Source organism: Bison bison, unplaced genomic scaffold (genome assembly GCF_000754665.1).
Source record: "Bison bison bison isolate TAMUID 2011002044 unplaced genomic scaffold, Bison_UMD1.0 scf7180017864291, whole genome shotgun sequence".
Lineage (NCBI taxonomy): Eukaryota > Metazoa > Chordata > Mammalia > Artiodactyla > Bovidae > Bison > Bison bison.
Genome location: NW_011494863.1, coordinates 11103593 through 11122871, shown reverse-complemented (window position 1 = coordinate 11122871; position 19279 = coordinate 11103593). Strand labels below are relative to the sequence as shown.

Genomic DNA, 19279 nt, shown 5'->3' with positions numbered 1-19279 from the left:
TTCAGCATACGTCTTTCCAGTGAATATTCAGGATTGATTTCATTTAGGACGGACTGGTTTGATCTCCTTGCAGTCCAACAGGCTCTCAAGAATCTTCTCCAACACTACAGTTCAAAAGCATCAAGTCTTTGGTGCTCAGCCTTCTTTATGATCCGATTCACACATCCATACATGACTATTGGAAAAACCACAGCTTTGACTATGGAACTTTGTCAGCAAAAAGTCCACTATCATATTAGATGGTGACTGCATCCATGAAATTAAAAGATGCTTGCTCCTTGGAAGAAAAGCTATGAAAAACCTAGATAGCGTAAAAAGGGGGGTGGGGTACTATTCTAATTGCCATTTTGCATTTGAGGAAACTGAGCCTCATGGAGGCTGACCAACATGTCCTGGGTGCATTTAATTCATTCACACAGCAAATCCGGGGCAGAGGCAGAGCTGACACAGAGCACAGCACACACAGATGAACTGACAGGCTTCCTTCTCTGATGTCTCAGATCTCTGACACGAGGGTCTGCACGCACACTCCCAGCTCACCAGCCCTGCATGGAGATCACCCTGCTTCCAGGTGAGGCACTGAGCGTCTCACTCAGTAAAGCCCAGCTACTGGGCTTGTGCTGGCAGGAGGCCTGTCTGTCACATGATGTCTTAACCAGCGCTCTTTCCCATCCCAGGTCAGGCTGTTTATCCTTTCTTCAGGAAGTTCATCTGAAATACACATCCCGTGACGGCCTTTTGGCTGTACTAAATCTGTTTCAGGCCTTGCAGCCAGAGCAGCAGCTGAGTAATTCGAAGGGGGACATGGGGAGAAGAGAACAAATGTGGTTGTGACTTTGCAAGACAGCTAAGAATAAAAGAAAGGTCAAAGGAAGGTTTCAGGTTAGCCTGACCTGGGCCCCCAGGATGGAGGTCCAAGGGCAGGTCCAGGAATTCCAGTTCAGGAATGCAAAAGAGCTCAAGGGGCAGCCCCAATCCCCATCCACAGGCCGGACCCCCAAACCTGTGTTTCCAGAGCAATCAGTCCAGCCTGATGGGGAGTTAAGATCTTGGACATGGGGCTCAAGGACTACTCTTGGGGTTGACTGGGGGGCACTCTACCACTGACAGGGTGACCTTGGGTAAGTCATTTCCCATTTCTAAGCCTTGAAGCTTTGGGGGAAGACCTGGTCCCCAGTCAGTTTCCCTCCAAGGGTTACTAGGGAGGCCGGTCTGGAGGCAGCCACACAAGGGCTCTGTGAATTGTTCCTCGGCCTAGCTCAGTGCCTGGGGCGTGGGAGGCTCCAGGCAGATTTGATGAATGGAAGAATGAGTGAACCAAAAATGAACTCTGACCACTGGGGAGATTAGTCTCAAAGAACCCATTCCAGAGGGAAGTGATTCACAAGTCATTCAGTGTCATCAGCACTGGAAGGAAGGAGGGGTCAGGCTTTCACAGCCAGAGGAAAAAGGCCCAGAGATATTCTGAATTATCACAAGTATCAGAGCTGGAAGGGCCTGTGGGGGTCACACAGTGACCAGGGAAGTCAAACATGCAGCTTGTGGGTCCCATCCCTCATGCCCCCACCCAGTGTTCCTTCCATGCCCTTTCTTAACACAACCCTCCAGGCAACACTGTGGATCATCTGGGTTGGAACTCACAGGGAAGCCTATTTGCCATTCTTTTTTGGGGTGGGGGGAATGAAGGTCCAGGAGAGACTTGTCAAGATCACACAGCAAGTTGGGAGGCGGGTAGGGAGGATGGTCAAGGACTTACTAGGTACTCGGCATGGTGCTGAAATGAATACCAGATGGTAGAGACCGCCAAGGAGCCCCAGCAGGTTACAAAATGACTAACAGAAGGCCTTCCCACTCTGTCCTCAGCCCTCCCTTAGCAGCTCCAGCTCGGAACAGCCAGGTGGGGTCAGGGAAGAGAGTCCGGCCCTGCCCTCGGCATGGTCCCATCAGCACCCCAGGATAATACATCACAGGGAGCCAGGCCGCCCCTCTCCTCTTCCCAGGCCCATTAGCTCAGCTCTCCCAGCTCTGCTTAGAAACGGAGTGCAAATTAATGGAGAGTTAATCAGCTGAGGAACGGATATTAATAGGCTTGTCCCCACCCCCAATCTTCCTGAGCGCTCTGAGGCTGGAGAAAAAGGAACCTTCAAGAAACCAGAGGGAGAACCTTCACTCTGAGCATCTAGAGGGGCCTGAGGGAAAGACAACAGAACAGAGTTCAGGCTCCCAGGGCCAGAAGAATACTCAGAAACTGCCCCCATTCACGGGGGTGCAGGAAACCCAGGAAGTCACTTTCCCTTCCTTTTTTCTAGGGGTAGGTCCACAGAGTCTAAAAGGACCCAGTGGCTCTCTCCCTATAACAGATTAAGGACCGCTGATCTAATCCGTGCCCTTTCCTCATTTCTCACCTGGGGAAACTGAGGCGCAACAAGGAGGAGCTACTAGCCCAAGGCCACACAGCACATGGTGACAAAACCAAACGCCTGCCTCCTCCAAAAATGTTTACTAAGTTTAGCCTACGGTGGCCCTGGCCCCAGTACTCTGGGCACACAAACAGAAGGTACTGTCCCTGCCTCCGGGGGCAGTTGTCAGCTCTTGTAAAGATAGCTGTTCTCCACTCTCCGGGTCTGTTTCCATAGCGATGGTGCCACCTGACTTGTGAGAACATGGCTCTCTGACTCAAGGCAGCATGCCTATACGACTGCCACTGGTCAAGTGAGGACTCTGTCCCAGTCAGTGGCGGAGGCGTATTAGAACCTCTGGGCTCTGAACTCCATCAAGGACTCTGGAATGGGTCATGTCTGGTCCTTGGCAGGAAAGAAAACATTGCAATCAGTTTCTTCATTCAACACCTATGACCGAGTCTTTTCAATTCAATGTGCAAGGGCTTCACAGAGGAACAAAATACTGCTTGCCCTCAAGGAGCTTGAATTCTGAAGGTCACATGCATGCACAGGATGGGAGCCCAGAGAGGAAGTGACTGACCACCTGCCTTAGGAAGAGCTAACGTGAGAGCTGGGTGTTGAAGGATGTATTCACAGAAATATGTGTTAATTATTTAACAAATAAAGAAAGTGCTGGTCTCTGTGCACAGCCTGGGACCATGACAATTTACAGTGCTGTATCAGCCCCCAAGCTCCAGGGGTGGAGAGGGGATCGAGGAGGAATCAGGCACCGATCATGTAATCACCCTCGCAGAGGGGCACCGGGGTGTGATGGGTGGCGCAGGTTATGGAATGCAGGGCATGAAGGGGAGAGAGGCAGTGTACGCAGAGTTCCACCACAGTCCTGACCATTTCTGAAGATTCTTCTGCCTTCCTTGCTATGCAAAGAGCCCAAGGGCCACACCAGCCTGACTTGTGTCTGAGGCCATTTCATGCACATCGTAGGCTCCTGGCAGGAGCTTACTAGTGGGTCTGGCCAGTCTCTGAGTAGGCAGGGCCTGTACAGTTTAGGTGGGGATGGTCTTTAAGTTGCTAAGTGAAAGTCACTCAGTTGTGTCCAACTCTTTGCGACCCTATGGACTATAACAGTCCACAGAATTCTCCAGGCCAGAATACTTGAGTGGGTAGCCTTTCCCTTCTCCAGGGCATCTTCCCGACCCAGGAATCGAACCAGGGTCTCCTGCGTTGCAGGCGGATTCTTTACCACTGAGCTATCAGGGATGGTCTTTAGGCAGCATCCAAATCCCTCTCGCTCATCAGTTCTCTATAACCTGAAAGCATTTCCTGGAAGTTGGCCCCACTCTGAGGGAGGGAATAGCAGAGTGCAGTTTGCCCCATTGTTGTGAGAAAGAATGGAGGCCCTGGATGGAGCCAGAACCAGACCGCAGTCCTGCTGATCCTCACACAACAGCGAGGGGGTTGGGTTCCTGCATTAGAGTAAACTTACACTGACCCTTCCTAACTGTGTGGCCTTAGGCAAGTTACTTAACCTCTCTAAGCATCACTTTTCTCATCTGTAAAATGGGTTACTGATAATTTTTGTACTGATAGGTTAGAATAATCTTGGGGAAAATCCAACTCCTTCCCTGGTGGCTCAGATGGTAAAGAATTTGCTTGCAATGCAGGAGTCCCAGATTCTGTTCCTGGGTCAGGAAGTTCCCATGGAGAAGGGCATGGCAACCCACTCCAGTATTCTTGCCTGGAGAACTCAATGGACAGAGGTGGGTTACAGACAATGCGGTTGCAAAGAGTCAGACACAGCTGAGCCGTTATCACTTTCACTAATATGACCCAGAAGAGCAGGCATAATCTGGCCCCTGCCTAGCCTATCCCCACCCCCCATTTCCTGACACTTTCCCTTTAGCTATTGCCCTCCAGCTCTTCGGCTCCCCAACACAGCAAGCTTTCCTGCTTCCTGGCTCTGGGATCACCATGAGGCTCCTTTGTCCTCCTTCAGCTGAAGCATCTCTTAGAAAGGACTTTCCTGACCACCCAGTTTCTTCAGACGCTCCTCATCCCAGGTTTATTCTTATTGTGCCCATGTCCCTAGTGACCACTGTTTGACTATGTATTACCTGATCTAGGGTCAATCTTCCCTCTAGACCGTAGAGTCCACTGTTGAATGCAGTGTCTGACACACATAGGGAGCTCCATAAACATTTCTAGAAGGAATGATACAATTTGTCAGTGGAATTATTTGAGATGATACTCTTGGCACACTGACTTGGCACATGGTATGTTATTATTGTTGTTATTGTTATTACTATAATTATTATTATATTGTCAGACAGGCACAGGGAGATATGCATTCTTCCTCCAGTGTTTATATAGGAGCATATTTCAAGTGAAGAATAATAACTCCAAATGTACTCATCACCCAGTTTCAACATGGTTAATCTTATTTCACCTATTACTCTCCATGCTGCACACCCACACATGCAAATGCATGCAGGGATTGCTTTATTCTGAAGCAAATCCCAGACATCACATTATCGCACATTAGAGGCCTTCTTAAAGGAAACGTGCCTCCAGGACTGTGGGGCTCACAGGGGAAGAGGCACAGATATGAACTGCAGGTCCTGGCATTGCTTCTTCTTAAAGACCCTCTATGGGAGGGGGGAGGGAGGTTCAAGAAGGAGAGAATATATATAAATATAAATAATTATGACTGATTTGCATTGTTGTACACCAGAAATCACTACAACACGGTAAAGCAATTATCCTCCAATTTAAAATTTTTTTAAAAAATAAAAATAAAGAAAAAACAAATAAATAAAGAACCTCTAGGTACCAATGGAAATATGGAGATAAATACACTCCTGCCTGAGAGTTGTTAATAAAATTAAGTGAGTGAACATACATACACAGGGACAGTCCTGCCACAGAGAATGGGAGTCAGTCCCATTATGGGGTCAGCCATTATGGCGTCAGCATGGTTATAAAGCTCTGGCTTAGGAGGCAGGCAAACTGGGTTTCAATCTAGTTCAGCTACTAACAAGGTAAATCACCCTAGGCATGTAGCTAAATTTCTCCAAGCCTCAGTTTCCTCATCTGTAAAATGAGGAGATAATCTCACTTGCTTCACAGAGTGGGAATGAGAGTTCAGTGTGATCATTCAAGGAAAGGAAGAACTCGCTCTAGCTCACAGAGAGACTCGGTTCTGACTAGGGGCATGGAGAAAGTAGCTCTTCCCAGTCCCCACTTCCCAGAGGCGATAATACTGCCTCTGAGAGAGTGAGAGCTGCCCAAGACCAAGTGCAGACCCAGGACGACAGACAGGGTCCCAATAGCTGTAGTGGATGAAGAGTCTTCTTTGCATATGCAAGTGGAGAAGAAGGTGACTCAGGGCAGCCAGGCTTTCAGGGGCAGAGAGAGGCACGAGTGAGGCAGACGGTGGTGAGGTTCGGAGGGCATACCTGGAAGAGCTCCAAGTCATCAGGGCTGTACTCGCTGGGGTCAGTTTCGGAGTTCTCTGGGCACCACTGCAGCTCCTCAAAGCAGGTGGCTGAGTCAAAGTCATTGGCATCCAGCTGGGAGAGGTCGAGCTCAGGAAAGTCAGCGCAGAGTTGTTCCTCCCCAGATCCCCCACCCTGAGGAGACAGGTAGAAAGGAGGTGGGTCAGAGCTGAGCCTGGCTAGACCCAAGAAGGGACCCTCCTACTTAGGATACTGGCAGTCTGAACCTTTGGCTGCCTTTGTCTAGGGCCTGATTTTGCCAGGTGACCAAGAAATGCAAAGATCTACTTCATCCTCTTGCAATTGTTGAAACTACCAGGAGGTAGGTCAGGCTCAAGCATTACAAATGCCCCTGCCTGCTATATCTTCCCTTCTCCTCCACACTCCCATACACCCTTCAAAGCCCTGCCCACATAGGACCTCTTTTCTCTTCCCAGAAATGTTTGGTTGAAAACTTGATTACAACCTGTAAATAGAGAACTACTCCTTTCTATAACTGTTCCCATTTGAAAGGGGATTTCTAGAAGGCAACAATCCTTCTATATGAATAAGGAAACAACAAAAAGCAAGAACTGACATCATTGAGTGATTGCTGCATTCTAGAAAAACACTCAAGTTCCCAGAAATAATTGTCATGTCTAAAAGGGTAGACGATTACCCATCAGCAGACAATAGGTAAGTAAAAGTATAACCATCTATATCATGGAATACTACAGTGCTGTTGAAAAGAATGAGGGCATTATGTATGTTATCATATCATACATGCATATCATGTTAAATCTAACCTGCAGAACATTGGCAGGTAAAATACTATCCCACACGTGTAAAAAGAATGAGACACACTCAAGCCGCACACTGTTGATGATAATACATATGAGAATACAGTGCCAATACATAGGAGGTTTAGAAGGCCATAAGTGGTGGGTGGGGTAGAAGAGAGTCAGGAAGGACCTGGTAACAGCACTGACTAAACCGGTGCTTCTCAGAGTGTGGTCCCAGCAGGGGCAGCACCACCCGGAACCTGATGGAAACAATGCAGATTCGCAGCCTAACCCAGACGATAGACTCAGAAAGCGATCGCTTTCTCACCCTGGTCTCCCAGGTTTAACAGTTACCAAGGGACTTCCCTGGGGATCCAGTGGTTAAGACTCCAAGCTTCCAATGCAAGGAATTAAGATCCTGCATGCCACTGGGAGCAACCAAGAAATTTAAAAATTAAAAAAAAAAAAAAAAAAGTTACCAATAGAAGGGTGCCTTGCAGATTCAGAAACAGCCTGAGCTGGGGGAGGCTGACACAGAAACAGGATACCATGGACACTGGGGTCCAGCGTCTATGAATCACAATCCCCATGTACCAGCTGTGATACCTTGGGCAAGTCCCTTCACCTCTTTGAAGCTCAACTATCTCGTCTGTAAAATGGGATAATAACATCTGCCTCATACGGTTAATATTAAATGAGGCAATGCTATAACTTGGCTTGGTAAGTGCTCAATAAATGGTAGCAAGCAGGAATGGTGACAAATTTTAAAAAATAATATAAAACAGAGTTTCATGGCAGGCAGAGATGGGTGGAACCTCCTTTGAGAACAGAAAGAGGCCTGCGTGACACTGAAGAGAAATAGGTTTTATCCAGGCCTTTTCCTTAATTGTTACCACTTACTAGGCCTCATAAATTATGAATAAATGTATATTATTAGCTCAACTTGACACAGGAAAAAGGCTTTTATCTGAATTTGGGTCAAATGTCTTAATTGGCATTTTGCAAGAATCCTGTACACCCGGGCGGCACCAAGGCTGGTTCTCGCAAGCAGCCAGTCCCTGCTTTCAGGCCAGGTAGCACGTGCCCAGAGAGTGCAACTCCAGGGACACTCCCAACCGTGCCTGCCCTCTATCTGCCTGGTCTTCCTCCGAGCCACATGTGTTCAACACTCATGGGAACTAAGCCCTGTGTCACTCGGTGAGGATTCTCAGCCGCCTCCTGGGGCTGCCTCCTCCTCCCCTACTGAGTCAGCTCATGGGGGTACAGTGGTCTTGCCTGTTCTAAACAGACGTTTGGTTTGTTTTCAGTTTTTGGCTGTGAGGAACAAGCCTACAGTACTTGTGTACAAGTCTTTGCGTGATAAAGACTCATACATCATGCAATTTTCTCTCTCTTGGGAATTGCTTGCTCATATGGTAAGTGTCTGTGCATGCGTGCTCGGTTGTGTATGACTTTTTGCAACCCTATGGACTACAGCCCTCCAGGCTCCTCATCCGTGGAATTCTCCAGGCAAGAGTACTGGAGTGGGTTGCTATTCCCTTCTCCAAAGCATTGGTGAACCTTGATAAAAGCTACCTGAAAAACTGCTCTCCAATGTGGATGTGCCATTGCCCACTCCCACAGGCTGTATGGAAGTTCCTATTGTTCCAGGCCCTCATTAGCACTTGGTTTTGTCAGTATTTAAATGAGCCGTGCATGATACTGGGGGCCTGCAAACCTTATATTAAATGCTACTATGAGGCAGGCCCTGTGATGTATAAGACTCAGTGCATTCCTTTATGATTTGCCATCTCAGTGGGAAAAGAAAACACATACATATTTCATTACAGATTTTGTTAGTGCCACAGCGGAAACAAACCAGGTGCACTGATGGAGGACAAGAGAGGGAGGGGAATCTACTTAGATGGGGTTGACCAAAGGCTTCCTGGAGAAGCCAACGTCTGGTTTGAGACGTGAAGGAGGAGTCAGGCAGTTGAAGGTGTGGAGAAGGTTTCAGGCAGAGATCCAGGTGGGGACCAAGCCTAGAGTGTCGGGCACTGCCCACAGGCCAGTGAGGCTGCAGCTCAGCCCTGGAGTAAGGGGAGGGAGAAGATGCCTTCAGAGAGGCAGTGGAGGCCAGCTCAAGTAGGGACTGGATGGATTTGGGTCTTATGCCAAGTGTGATGAGGGCGGTGGCACTAGTGGTAAAGAACCCGCCTGCCAATGCAGGTGACATGAGACATGTGGGGGTTCAATCCCAGGGTTGGGAAGACATCTTGAAGGAGGGCATGGCAACCCACTCCAGTATTCTTGCCTGGAGAATCCCCATGGACAGAGGAGCCTGGGGGGCCACAGTCCATGGGGTTGCAAAGAGTCGGACACGACTAAGGCGACTTAGCACACAAGCATGCACGTGGTGGGGGTGGGGCCAGTGTAGAAGCAAGCGGGTGGGCTAGGCTGACTAGCATCCAGTAGAGACTCAGGCGGGAGGGCTGGGAGGACCGAGGCCCTCCACTGAGGGCCTGTGGAGCAGGAGGAAAGGCCAAAAGCAGAGACACAAAGATGCTCAGCAACTGGCAGCTGGCTGGCCAGCAAAGCCCCCACCTATAAGCTCTTTGGGGAACTCTTTATATATTCCAGAATCAGCCCATCCTAGTAACTCAGAGCAGCCACCTCTGTAAGACTTGCCTCTTGAATCTTATAAACAAGTTTTAAATCAGAATTCCAGAATTTCAGATCAGCAAGGAACCAGCTGTCCCAAGAGGTTGTCCAGGTCTTTGTGGACAATTCAGGAGACCCCTTTCAGAACCAGATATGGTATGTGTGCACAATGCATGTGTGTGCAAGGAATTCAGACTGAACCTCTGAACCTCTTAACCTTTCGTAGACACAGCTAAGAACTTCTGACTCGCCTTCACTTGGCACATATAGACACTGAGGTCCAAGGAGGATAATGGATTAGCTCAGGGTCATCCAATGAGAATCCTTCCTATGAAAGCCATGCCACTGCCTTTACAAAATACCATCAAGGGGCCATGACCACTGCACTTATTGATTTACAGAGCAGCTCGACACACTCACAGTGTACCTAGGACATAAAAACAAAGAAATCTCAGCTTCGCGGCCTGGTCGATTAGGGCTGAGGCCACTCTCTGGCTAAAAACCATTAAGCGTTGCATTAACAGTGATTTCTCTGGCCCTCTCCATATTTAGAGAGGCTTTTGGAGGGGTGCTTCAGGTGACCTAAAGGGCCTCTAATGCGGCCGGCTCCTGTAGGCCCCACTCACAGAATGGTGGGGGCAGGGGCGTCAGAGCACAGGCTGGCCACTATGACTGAGCGCTTTCTATACACCGTGGGCCAGGCCCAGTGCTTCATCTGCATTCTCTCACTGGATTCCTCTAACAACGCTGCAGGTGCACCGTGGGCCAGGCCCAGTGCTTCATCTGCATTCTCTCACTGGATTCCTCTAACAACGCTGCAGGGCAGGTGTCACTGTCCCCGTTACCACCAACGTGGAAACTCGGAGATCCCGTCACCTGTATTGATCTGCCAGGGCTGCCATAAGAGAGCACCACAAACTGCGTGGCTCAAACAACAGAAATACTTTGCCTCCGCGTTCTGGAGGCGGGAAGCCTGAGATCAACATGCTGGCAGGGGTGCCGCCTTCCGAGGCCTCTCTTGTTGGCAAGTGGATGGCGTCTTCTCCCTGTGTCTCTCTTCCCATCATCTTCCTCCTACACATGCCAGGCTCCGTGTCCAAATTTCCCTAGATTAGGCCCACACTGATGACCTCATTTTAACTCGATGACCTCTGTACTAGAGACCCTATCTCCAGATAAGGTCACATTTTGAGGTAATGGGGATTAGGAGGCCAACATATCTTTGAATGGAGGATGCAGTTCAACCCTTAGCACCAAGGGTCCCAGAAACACAAAGCTGAGATTCCAACCCTGGGTCTCCTGGCTCCCTGCACAGCCTGTGCCATTGTCTGACATCCTGCTTCTGAAGGTGAGAAGGAACTTTTAAAATCATTTCCTCCCATTTATGGGCTTTCCTGGTGGCACAGTGGTAAAGAATCCTCCTACCAATGCAGGAGCCACAGGAGACACAGGTTCAATCCCTGGCTCAGGAAGATCCCCTGGAGGAGGAAATGGCAATCCACTCCAGTACTCTTGCCTGGAGAATCCCATGGACAGAGGAGTCTGGCAGACTACAGTCCTTAGGGTTGCAAAGAGTCGGACACGACTTAGCAGCTGAGCATACATGCATGCATTCCCATTTATGGATGGGGAGACAGAGCTTTGGGAAAAGTCTGAGAAAGACCCAAGTCACAGGGTTAGCTTGCAGCTGAGCAGGGACAGGCCTGGGGCCACACGTGCTGTGCTGTGCGCTGGCCCCAGGCACAGAGCCCCCGGTGGTCCCCACCACAAGTCTGCTCACACCACTGCGGCAGGAACACCTCTGGCTGCTGCATCACCTGTACCCATTCCTCCAGCAACATCACATCCCATATCTAAGCAGGCTGCGGCTGCCCCAAGCCAGGGAGATAAACACTCCTGGCAATGGATTAATGGTGCTTCATCCAGGTTCACATAAGTGCCTTCATTGGAAGCTTGTGCATCTTGTCAGAAATCGATTCCCTGTTTAAGACAGAATGCCTCTGCAGGAAAAATTGGTGGCTCCACTTTCCAGACTACACTCAGCAAATCGCCTAGCTTAGCGCGCCTGGCCAGAGCACAGTCTCAGAGTTATACCTGGTGGAAGGAAGCGGGAGCGGGGAGGGGCAGCTGCACTAACAGAACCTGGGTGCTGGGCCTGCCCGCAGTCACTATGCATCCTTCAGTGGGTTGCCTCCTCTCTTGGGTTCTCACTGCCCCCTCTGGAAAAGAGAATATCAAACACACAGACCCTATGGACCCATCGTGCTCAAGCGATTGATATAATTTTGTACTTATCTAGTTTCTGTGATCCACATAGACTTTGGGATGAAGGCAGAATAAATAAATGAAATTTATGGAGGGGGAAACAAAGGTACAGAAGGAAGGTCTGTATTAACATGGAAAGAGGCCCAGACAAGAAAGACAAAGGGCTAAGCCTGGCTTGGTTACTAACACTCATCCTTTGAGATCAGGACCTAAATTTTGTAGCCTCAGTTTCTATCAACAAAATGGGGATAATAAAAGAATCCTACTTCACAATGTCCTTACAAAGATAAAACAACACAGGTCTAGATACCCAGTGAATGGTGGTCACAGATATAGCACTTAGAGTTGACATTCAAGTGACATTCACAGCTATAATACCTTCCCAGAAGGCAGGAAGGTAGGCAGTGGTCAATGTTCCCACTGCACTGATGGGCAGAGCAGGGCCTCTCAGAGGGTCAATGCTTCAAGAACTCGTCTCCTGACCCATCCCCTCAGTCCTAAACCTGACGCCCTCAATCCTGTTCCTTCAGCCTGCACCAGCCCCCACTCCAGTGTTACTGTGGCTCGTGGTTTCCCTTGGAGGATGACCTTGCCCTAATGGACAGACCACACTGGCTCGCTCTGGGCCTCACACACTCCTTGACTGCCATCTTGGATGCCCTAAGCACTGCCCTACTGCCCGCTTGGAGCCTCCTTCACTGACAAAGTTGTATTTGAAGGTCTCAGGCAAGTTTTCCCTTTTAAATGATTGGGCATGAGATCTATTAGGGGTACAGGTATGTAGCACTGGGCTCACCTTTCCTGCCTCCCTAACCGTGGCAGACACCACTAATCAAACACCGCTCTACTTCCCAATGAGCCCCAAGCATTTGCAACGAGGAGCCTTCACGGCCACTGCTAATCCATTAGACCCAGCCTGGTCTAGACCTATGAGCCTGCGCCTCTATTTGCCTTCTAGGAAGGGAGGGAAGTAAGTACGCAGGAAGTCCCCACAGGGTCATTTCACTATAAAGATGTTTTCCTTTTTCTCCTCCCATCTCTGCTATTTGGCTGGCCTCCCACCCATTCCCCTTCCTAATGTGGAAGCCCACTGATCTTCCTTGAGGACATCATCCCTCCTCCCAACCCAGTCAGTCCAGGTGAGTACAGTCTGGCCAATTTAAAGGGTTTCATCCAGTGATGATGGCAACTGGTTCACAGCAGTGGTTCAGGGTGACCACCAGGAATGTGCTGGAGCATCTGGACAAGGGTGCCCAGCTGCTTGAATGTAATTCTGGAGACACTGAGAGACATTTTTGCTTCTGCCTGAGAATGAAGCCAGCACAGGGAATGCAGAGCAAAGAAGCAAAGAGAGATGTATTCCTGAGAAAAGAGTGTAAACACTTGGATCCAGCCGTGCCTGAAGCCAGTCTAGTCCCTGTTTTTCACAAATATGTGAGTGAATAAGTTCCCTCTCCAGATTAGGTGCCAGCTGGAGTTTATCATCTACCAATGAAAAAGTTATAATTGATTCATCCCTTTTACAACCAAAAGAAAAAAAATCTAATCTTCCCACTGTCTTCCAAATTAGTACAAAACTCCTAAAGATGCTTCCAGGAGAATAGTAGGAAAAGTAATTGATTTTTAGACCACAAAGAAATACTACCAGCCTCCTCTGAAATAAGACTCAGGAGTCATAGACACAAAATTAAGCTCCAGGAAGAATAAGTAGAAAATACAGGAGCTCTGAGCCAGCCTAAAAGAAAAAAACATTCTGAGCTTAAAGATAAAGCAGACCATTGAAAGGATCTTTTACCGAGACACTCAAGGCTAAGTGTCTCAAAACATCATGGAGGCCCTTTCCACATGAAAGCGTCAGTCCCAGGCCTGCCGAGGGCAAACTCAGTGACATTCAGCCCTTTTCAACCAGGTCCCAACCCCCAGCCACACAGCTGCCCACTCAGGGCTTAGGGTAAGGTGATTTGATGGAAGATCACCAGATCTGGTGGGAGTGGGTCCTCCAACCCAGAGAGCAAAACAAGTCCAGGGCTCAGAACTGGGCTACAAGGCCAGGCCAGACCCAGACAACCAGAGAGGATGACAAGTTAGTTATCAGTGACCTTGAGAAGGCAGCTCTGATTAGTAGACAGATGAGCAGGAGGTGGGGTCCCTGATATTTCAAAGCACCAATCGGCCCTGGGTCAGTCACCTTAGGACGTGAGGGAGCAGTCAGCTTGGAGCTCCTCAAAGTTTTCATCATTTTGGGCAGTTTTCTGTTACTTGCCATCAAACCTAATCCTAATCAGGCCTTGTCAGGCCTCTGGTACAACAGACGCTTCCCTAAGCAACAGGCCGGGTTAATCCACACTCTTCATCCCTTCCTGTAACAACACACATTGCTAAGGCCCACAGTGCCCCAGTGTCTCAGAGACAACCCTCCAGGTCATCTACACACCTGCCTCCAGTGTCTGGGTTGTTTGTTCAATGTCGGTTGTGTTTTCTCCCAAACACAACTATAATTACAGACTTTTTGGTTTTTGCTGTGCCATGGGGCATGTGGGACCCTAGTTCCCAGACCAGGGATCAAACTCATGCCCTCTGCAGTGAAAGTGCAGAGTCCTAACCACTGGACCACCAGGGAATTCCAATCTTTACAAATTTTATTATTTTTTAAAAATTATTTGTTTATTTGGCCACACTGCACAGCTTGCAGTTCCCCAACTGGTGGGTCAAACTCAGGCCCACAGCAGTGGACGCATGCAGTCTTAATCACTGGACCACCAAGGAATTCTGATAAGTACAAACTTTAATGAAATGGTTCATCAAAAGAAAATATGAGGATAAGAGAAGAGACTTCAACGGAAACTAAGTTGAAGGCTATGGAAGGAGTCAATAAAATTGAGCTGTTTTTGTGTTTTTTTTTTTTTTTTCCCTTAAAAAGAAAACACAAACCCTGCTGTCAAATTATGTGTGGGTGAATTAATAGTAGAAGATTAGGAAGACATTGGCAAGACTCTGAAGAATCTGCACTTAGATTGCTTGACGGGAGTCTAAATTCTTCATCCAATTGAGTGTATCCCCAGTCTGGAAACAGGAGCCCTGGCAGTGTGGGCGTGGACTAGGCAGGAGAGAGCTCGGGATTTCAGTGCCAGCAGCACAAGCAGTCCCAGAGCAAAGACTGGTAATAATGAATGTGCACGCCATATGGCTTCATTAAACAACCTAGGTAGGTATTAGGTTTTATGGTTTTGTGCTTTCACTGACTTTGTCTGAGGAATTCCCCTCTCTGGCCCTCCACCTACCCCTCCAACCCCCAGCTGTAGTTCCCACTCTTTATCAGATAAGGTGACTATTATACATGAATTGCAGCCTCCATAGCACAGAAAATTAATCTCTACAATGGACTCCCAGATCTGGGGCTTTAGGCACTGGAGGAACCTAGGGAAACACTTCCAGAGACAGAAGACTCTTATTTTGCAGACAAGGACACTGAGGCAGAAAGTCTCCTGGGACAGGTGTTATCTTAGTCATATCCTTTCTTCCTCCCTGTTGCCTTCCAGCAGCCCCTTTGCCAGCTGAGATCCCTAAGATCTCTGAGAGCTGTGCCTGAGCGAGGTGGCCTAGGGTGAAGCAGCTCCTGGATGTCCTGGCAGGTGGCTGGCACCGAGGTCTTAGGGGATGCCATCAGTGCCCCACCACCCATTCTGGCACCTGCCAGGCGGCCCAGGCTGCCCCTGGCTTGGAAAGGTGGTGTTTTGTTTATCTGAAAAGCGTAAAGTGTACTCTGTGACACGAGCGGACGAGTGAGTGAGGGTGTTCCGGGGCACTGCCATTCGCACACTGTGCTCCCCTACAATTGCTATCAATTTTCTGCACTTGAATTCAAGGGCCTCTTGAACTCAAAGGACAGCGGCAGGAAAAGCGCTTTGTAAGCTGCGAAGTGCGTGCAGGTATCCACCAGTTGTTAAGACTGGTTGAGGCTGGCCCTGGCTGATCACCTGCTAGTTGCAGGGCGTCCCCTAGCCTCTTTCCATCTCCAGGGACCGGCCTGCAACACAGAACGGTTGTGTGGCTTGAGTTTCCACCCTGGGGCCTCTGTGCCGGCAGCTCCCTCGGCCTGGGAAGCCTTCTCTTGCTTTCATCTGCGCACAGCTGGTCCTTTCTTATCAGCCCCAGCCCAGATTAAGTGTCCCTCTGAGACGAGCCTTGCTGACCACTGTATCCTGAAGTGGCTGCCAACCTCTCTCCCATCACCTACTCCAAGTTCCTCAATTAGCACTTTTCTCTCTCTGATGTCCCCCCACCACTTTTGCCGGTATTTTTTTTAAATTGTAGTAATATATACATAATATAAAACTTTACATTTTAACCATTTTTAACTGGGCAATGCGGTGGCATTAAGTATATTCACACTGTTGTGTAACCAGCAGCAGCACCCCTCTCTAGAACTCTTCCCCGTTTTTCATGTATCTACTTGTATATGTTACCTCCCCCAGCTAGGAGTTCCATCCGAGCAGAAGCTTGTTCCCCGCTGTTTCCCCAGCCCCTAGCAGAATGCCTAGAATGTAGTGGCTGCTCAATAAACAAAGTGACAGCCATGTGGAAGCGCCCTGTAAAGGGTGGTGCTCAGGAGCAAGAGAATGTAACCCGGACATCTTTTCCATTAAGTCTCGAGACGAGGGCCAACTGCCCGGCAGCCTCAGTTTCCCGATAATGACTTTTGTCCTACTCTGTGAGGGCAAAAGCCCAGGAACTCCTTTTCTTCCCTGGTTCCAGGCCCCTTTGAGAGGCCAAAAATGAAGACACACGATCACACAGGCCACCTGACATTGACACTCACCATTTCAACACATCAGCTCTACCCAGAGCAACGTTTTATCATCACTGAAGGGCAAGCACAAAAATAGATGGCGAGGATCAAATGCTGCCCTCGGCAGTGGTTGCAAGGCCCTGGCATACGAGGACTTGAGGCCTGGGAGGCAGGGGGGTCCTCTGTCATAGGAGGGCACAGACACTGGAAGGTGGAGTCATGGCTGGGATTTGGCTGAGGTGCGGGAGGTACCAACCTTGGGCACCAAACATCCAGCAATCGAGACAGGTCATATTTGATGTAATATTGTGAAAACAATCAAAATTAATGCCCGCCCCCCAATCCAGGATGAACAAAATATCAAAACACTAAATAAAGACAAGGTCAGTGGTACTGACTTCTCCTTTTGCTTCAGACTATTTGGCTCCGCATGGCAGTCTTCCTACCTTTAAAAGATGTGGTATTATTATATTCAAAATGGATATTTTGGCATCGACTATTAACAAATTAACTAACACACTAACTATTGCAACATATTTAAAGTGTTGCATTAAAATATGACTTATCTTGATTACTGAACTTTCTGTCATCTCAACTTTTGTGCCTGAGCCACGTGTCTCCTTTGCCTCACAGTGCTGCTGCTATTGCTGCTAAGTTGCTTCACTCGTGTAGGACTCTGTGCGACCCCATAGACGGAAGCCCACCAGGCTCCCCTATCCCTAGTATTCTCCAGGCAAGAACACTGGAGTGGGTTGCCATTTCCTTCTCCAATACATGAAAGTGAAAAGTGAAAGTGAAGCCGCTCAGTCGTGTCCGACTCTAGCGACCCCATGGACTACAGCCTACCAGGCTCCTCCATCCATGGGATTTTCCAGGCAAGAGTACTGGAGTGGGTTGCCATTGCCCCCTAATCCTAGTGACAAGGAGTGACTGTATGTTCTGGTGACTGAAATGAGACCGGATCCTGTCCTAGATCCCTTTAGTCTGGGGGCTCGGTTTCCACATCTCTACAATGGAGCCCATAACCCTAGGGTGTTCCAGTCCTGTCCAGTGAGGCATTTGGGACTCTAAAGTGCTATCTATAGGTGAGGAACTGTTATCACATTTTTATCAAAGGCCATAAATGGTCCATGACCATGGTGAGCAGCATTCAGCTTTGAGGTGAGTTGCAACAAACTTGCCTGATTCATAAAGACAGGAGTGAAGTTTGCTAAATGAATAGGTTTTGCTTAAGAAAAGAGATTAGAGCAGATTCATGGTTCTCCCAGCAAGCAGGACCTCCTCTCCCATCTGATTCCTTTACTGGATGGGAAGGAAGGCAGAGGGCTACAGTGAGCCCTGGGAAAGCACCCACTGCTTGCAGCTGAAACGGACAACCCCTCAACTCCCTGATCACACTGCAGGATCGCTGTCCTTCACCATCACATTTTCTGGAGTTCCCTCAAAATCAGAATATGTTCAAGAGCAGGGGAGGAGGGACTGGCATGTGTCAGCTACCTGAGGGTATGAGAAGGATGAAGAAATGCCTGGAAATGGACAGTGGTGTTATCTGTACACAGTCGTGAATGTACTTAATGCCCCTGAATTGTACGCTTAAAAATGACCAATATTATCTTATGCATATTTTACCACAATAAAATTAAATGCTAAAAGTCCCAGAGACCTAAAATAAAGTGCCTGGCCCACTCCTTCTGGAGGAGTTCTCTGGGGTCCTACGGTGTCCACGTTCTTTGCTTCTATTTATGTGTTCCTTGCCGTGGTTGGCAGGAGACCCGGGGGGAGCTGGGCCAGAGCTCAGCCGAGAAGCCCTTCTGCCTGTTCACACTGTTATAAATAACCCAGAAAGAGGCAGAAAGAGGGGTCTGGCATGAGAGTGAAGGTCAGGCAGCCCCTTCATGGCATTTGAGGAAATGTCACGCCCATCGGGCCAGCAAGGTACCGGCTCACATCTCCAGCCCCCACGCTGCCCAGGGCTGACTGTGGCCATGCTATCGTGCCAGGGAGCATCACTCCCACTCTGGAAGGGCAGCCCCAAGGTGGCCGGCTCCCGGAGGTTCAAACAGAGAGGAGACCATGGGGTGAGTTGGAGGAGCAGAGAATAGCTGAGGATCCCCCAGCCCAACGGGCAGAGGGTGAAGTCAACTTCCCAAGAACCCAGGGCAGGGCTCAGCCACCAACACAGCAGCCTTGGCTTGTCAGCCAATACACACAGCCGTGGAGGGAGAGATGACTCAGCAACACGCAGCCCACAACTGCCCCTGCTGGGGCTGCTGCACAGCGTGGGAGCCGGGAAGGGCCTCACAGCCCATCTGGTCCTGTGGTTCCCACGCTGGGCTCCCTGGGGAAGCCCCTGCATGCTCTCCACCCCCGCAGCCTGACAGCGCCCTGGGCTTGGAAGTGGGAGGGATGATGAGGAAGCTAATTAATTAGGTTTTCCATTTTTATTAACTAAAAACTACACAGTGGCAACGCATCATACTCCTATTTAACCTGAGTGAATTCAACATTATAAGCTTGCCAAAAACCAAATACACAGGAAGCCAAATTTCTGTTTCTTTCTTCCATGTTAGAAATACGACGACATTATGTTTTGCACATGAATTTTATACCTCCCCATACCCACACACTCATACCTATTATTCACATATGCTATTTTGTCGGCAACTTAAAGGCTTTACTGGGTTTATTTGAAATCTCAGACTAAGAAGCCACTTTCCAAGTAGGTGGTATCTACCATTTCCACATGGTACAGATGCAGAAGCTAAGACCCAGGGAGGTAACATGACTTTGCAAAGCAGAATGTAAATGTTGGAGAGTCTTTATGGGCTCAGGAAGCCCAGGAAAGAAGGTGCTGTGTAGACCACAGAAGATACCACCAAAGCTGGGGCTCGCCCACCATCCCCAGGGAACTGGAGGCACAGCTGAGAC

At 49.0% G+C, this 19279-nt stretch overlaps 1 protein-coding gene across 2 annotated transcripts in view; it reads right to left on the bottom strand.

Annotated features, from left to right (window-relative positions):
- The window catches only part of PPARGC1B (peroxisome proliferator-activated receptor gamma, coactivator 1 beta), a 120392-nt gene that overhangs the window by 30135 nt on the left and 70978 nt on the right, over positions 1-19279 (bottom strand). Inside the window, exons 2-3 of one of the 2 annotated variants that reach the window (XM_010850550.1) lie at positions 5858-6031; positions 4517-4603 (exon numbers count right to left, since the gene is read on the bottom strand). In XM_010850550.1, the coding sequence (XP_010848852.1) occupies positions 4517-4603; positions 5858-6031 (261 nt within the window). The remainder of the gene's footprint in view (positions 1-4516; positions 4604-5857; positions 6032-19279) is intronic. The other variant, XM_010850551.1, reaches the window with a different exon arrangement.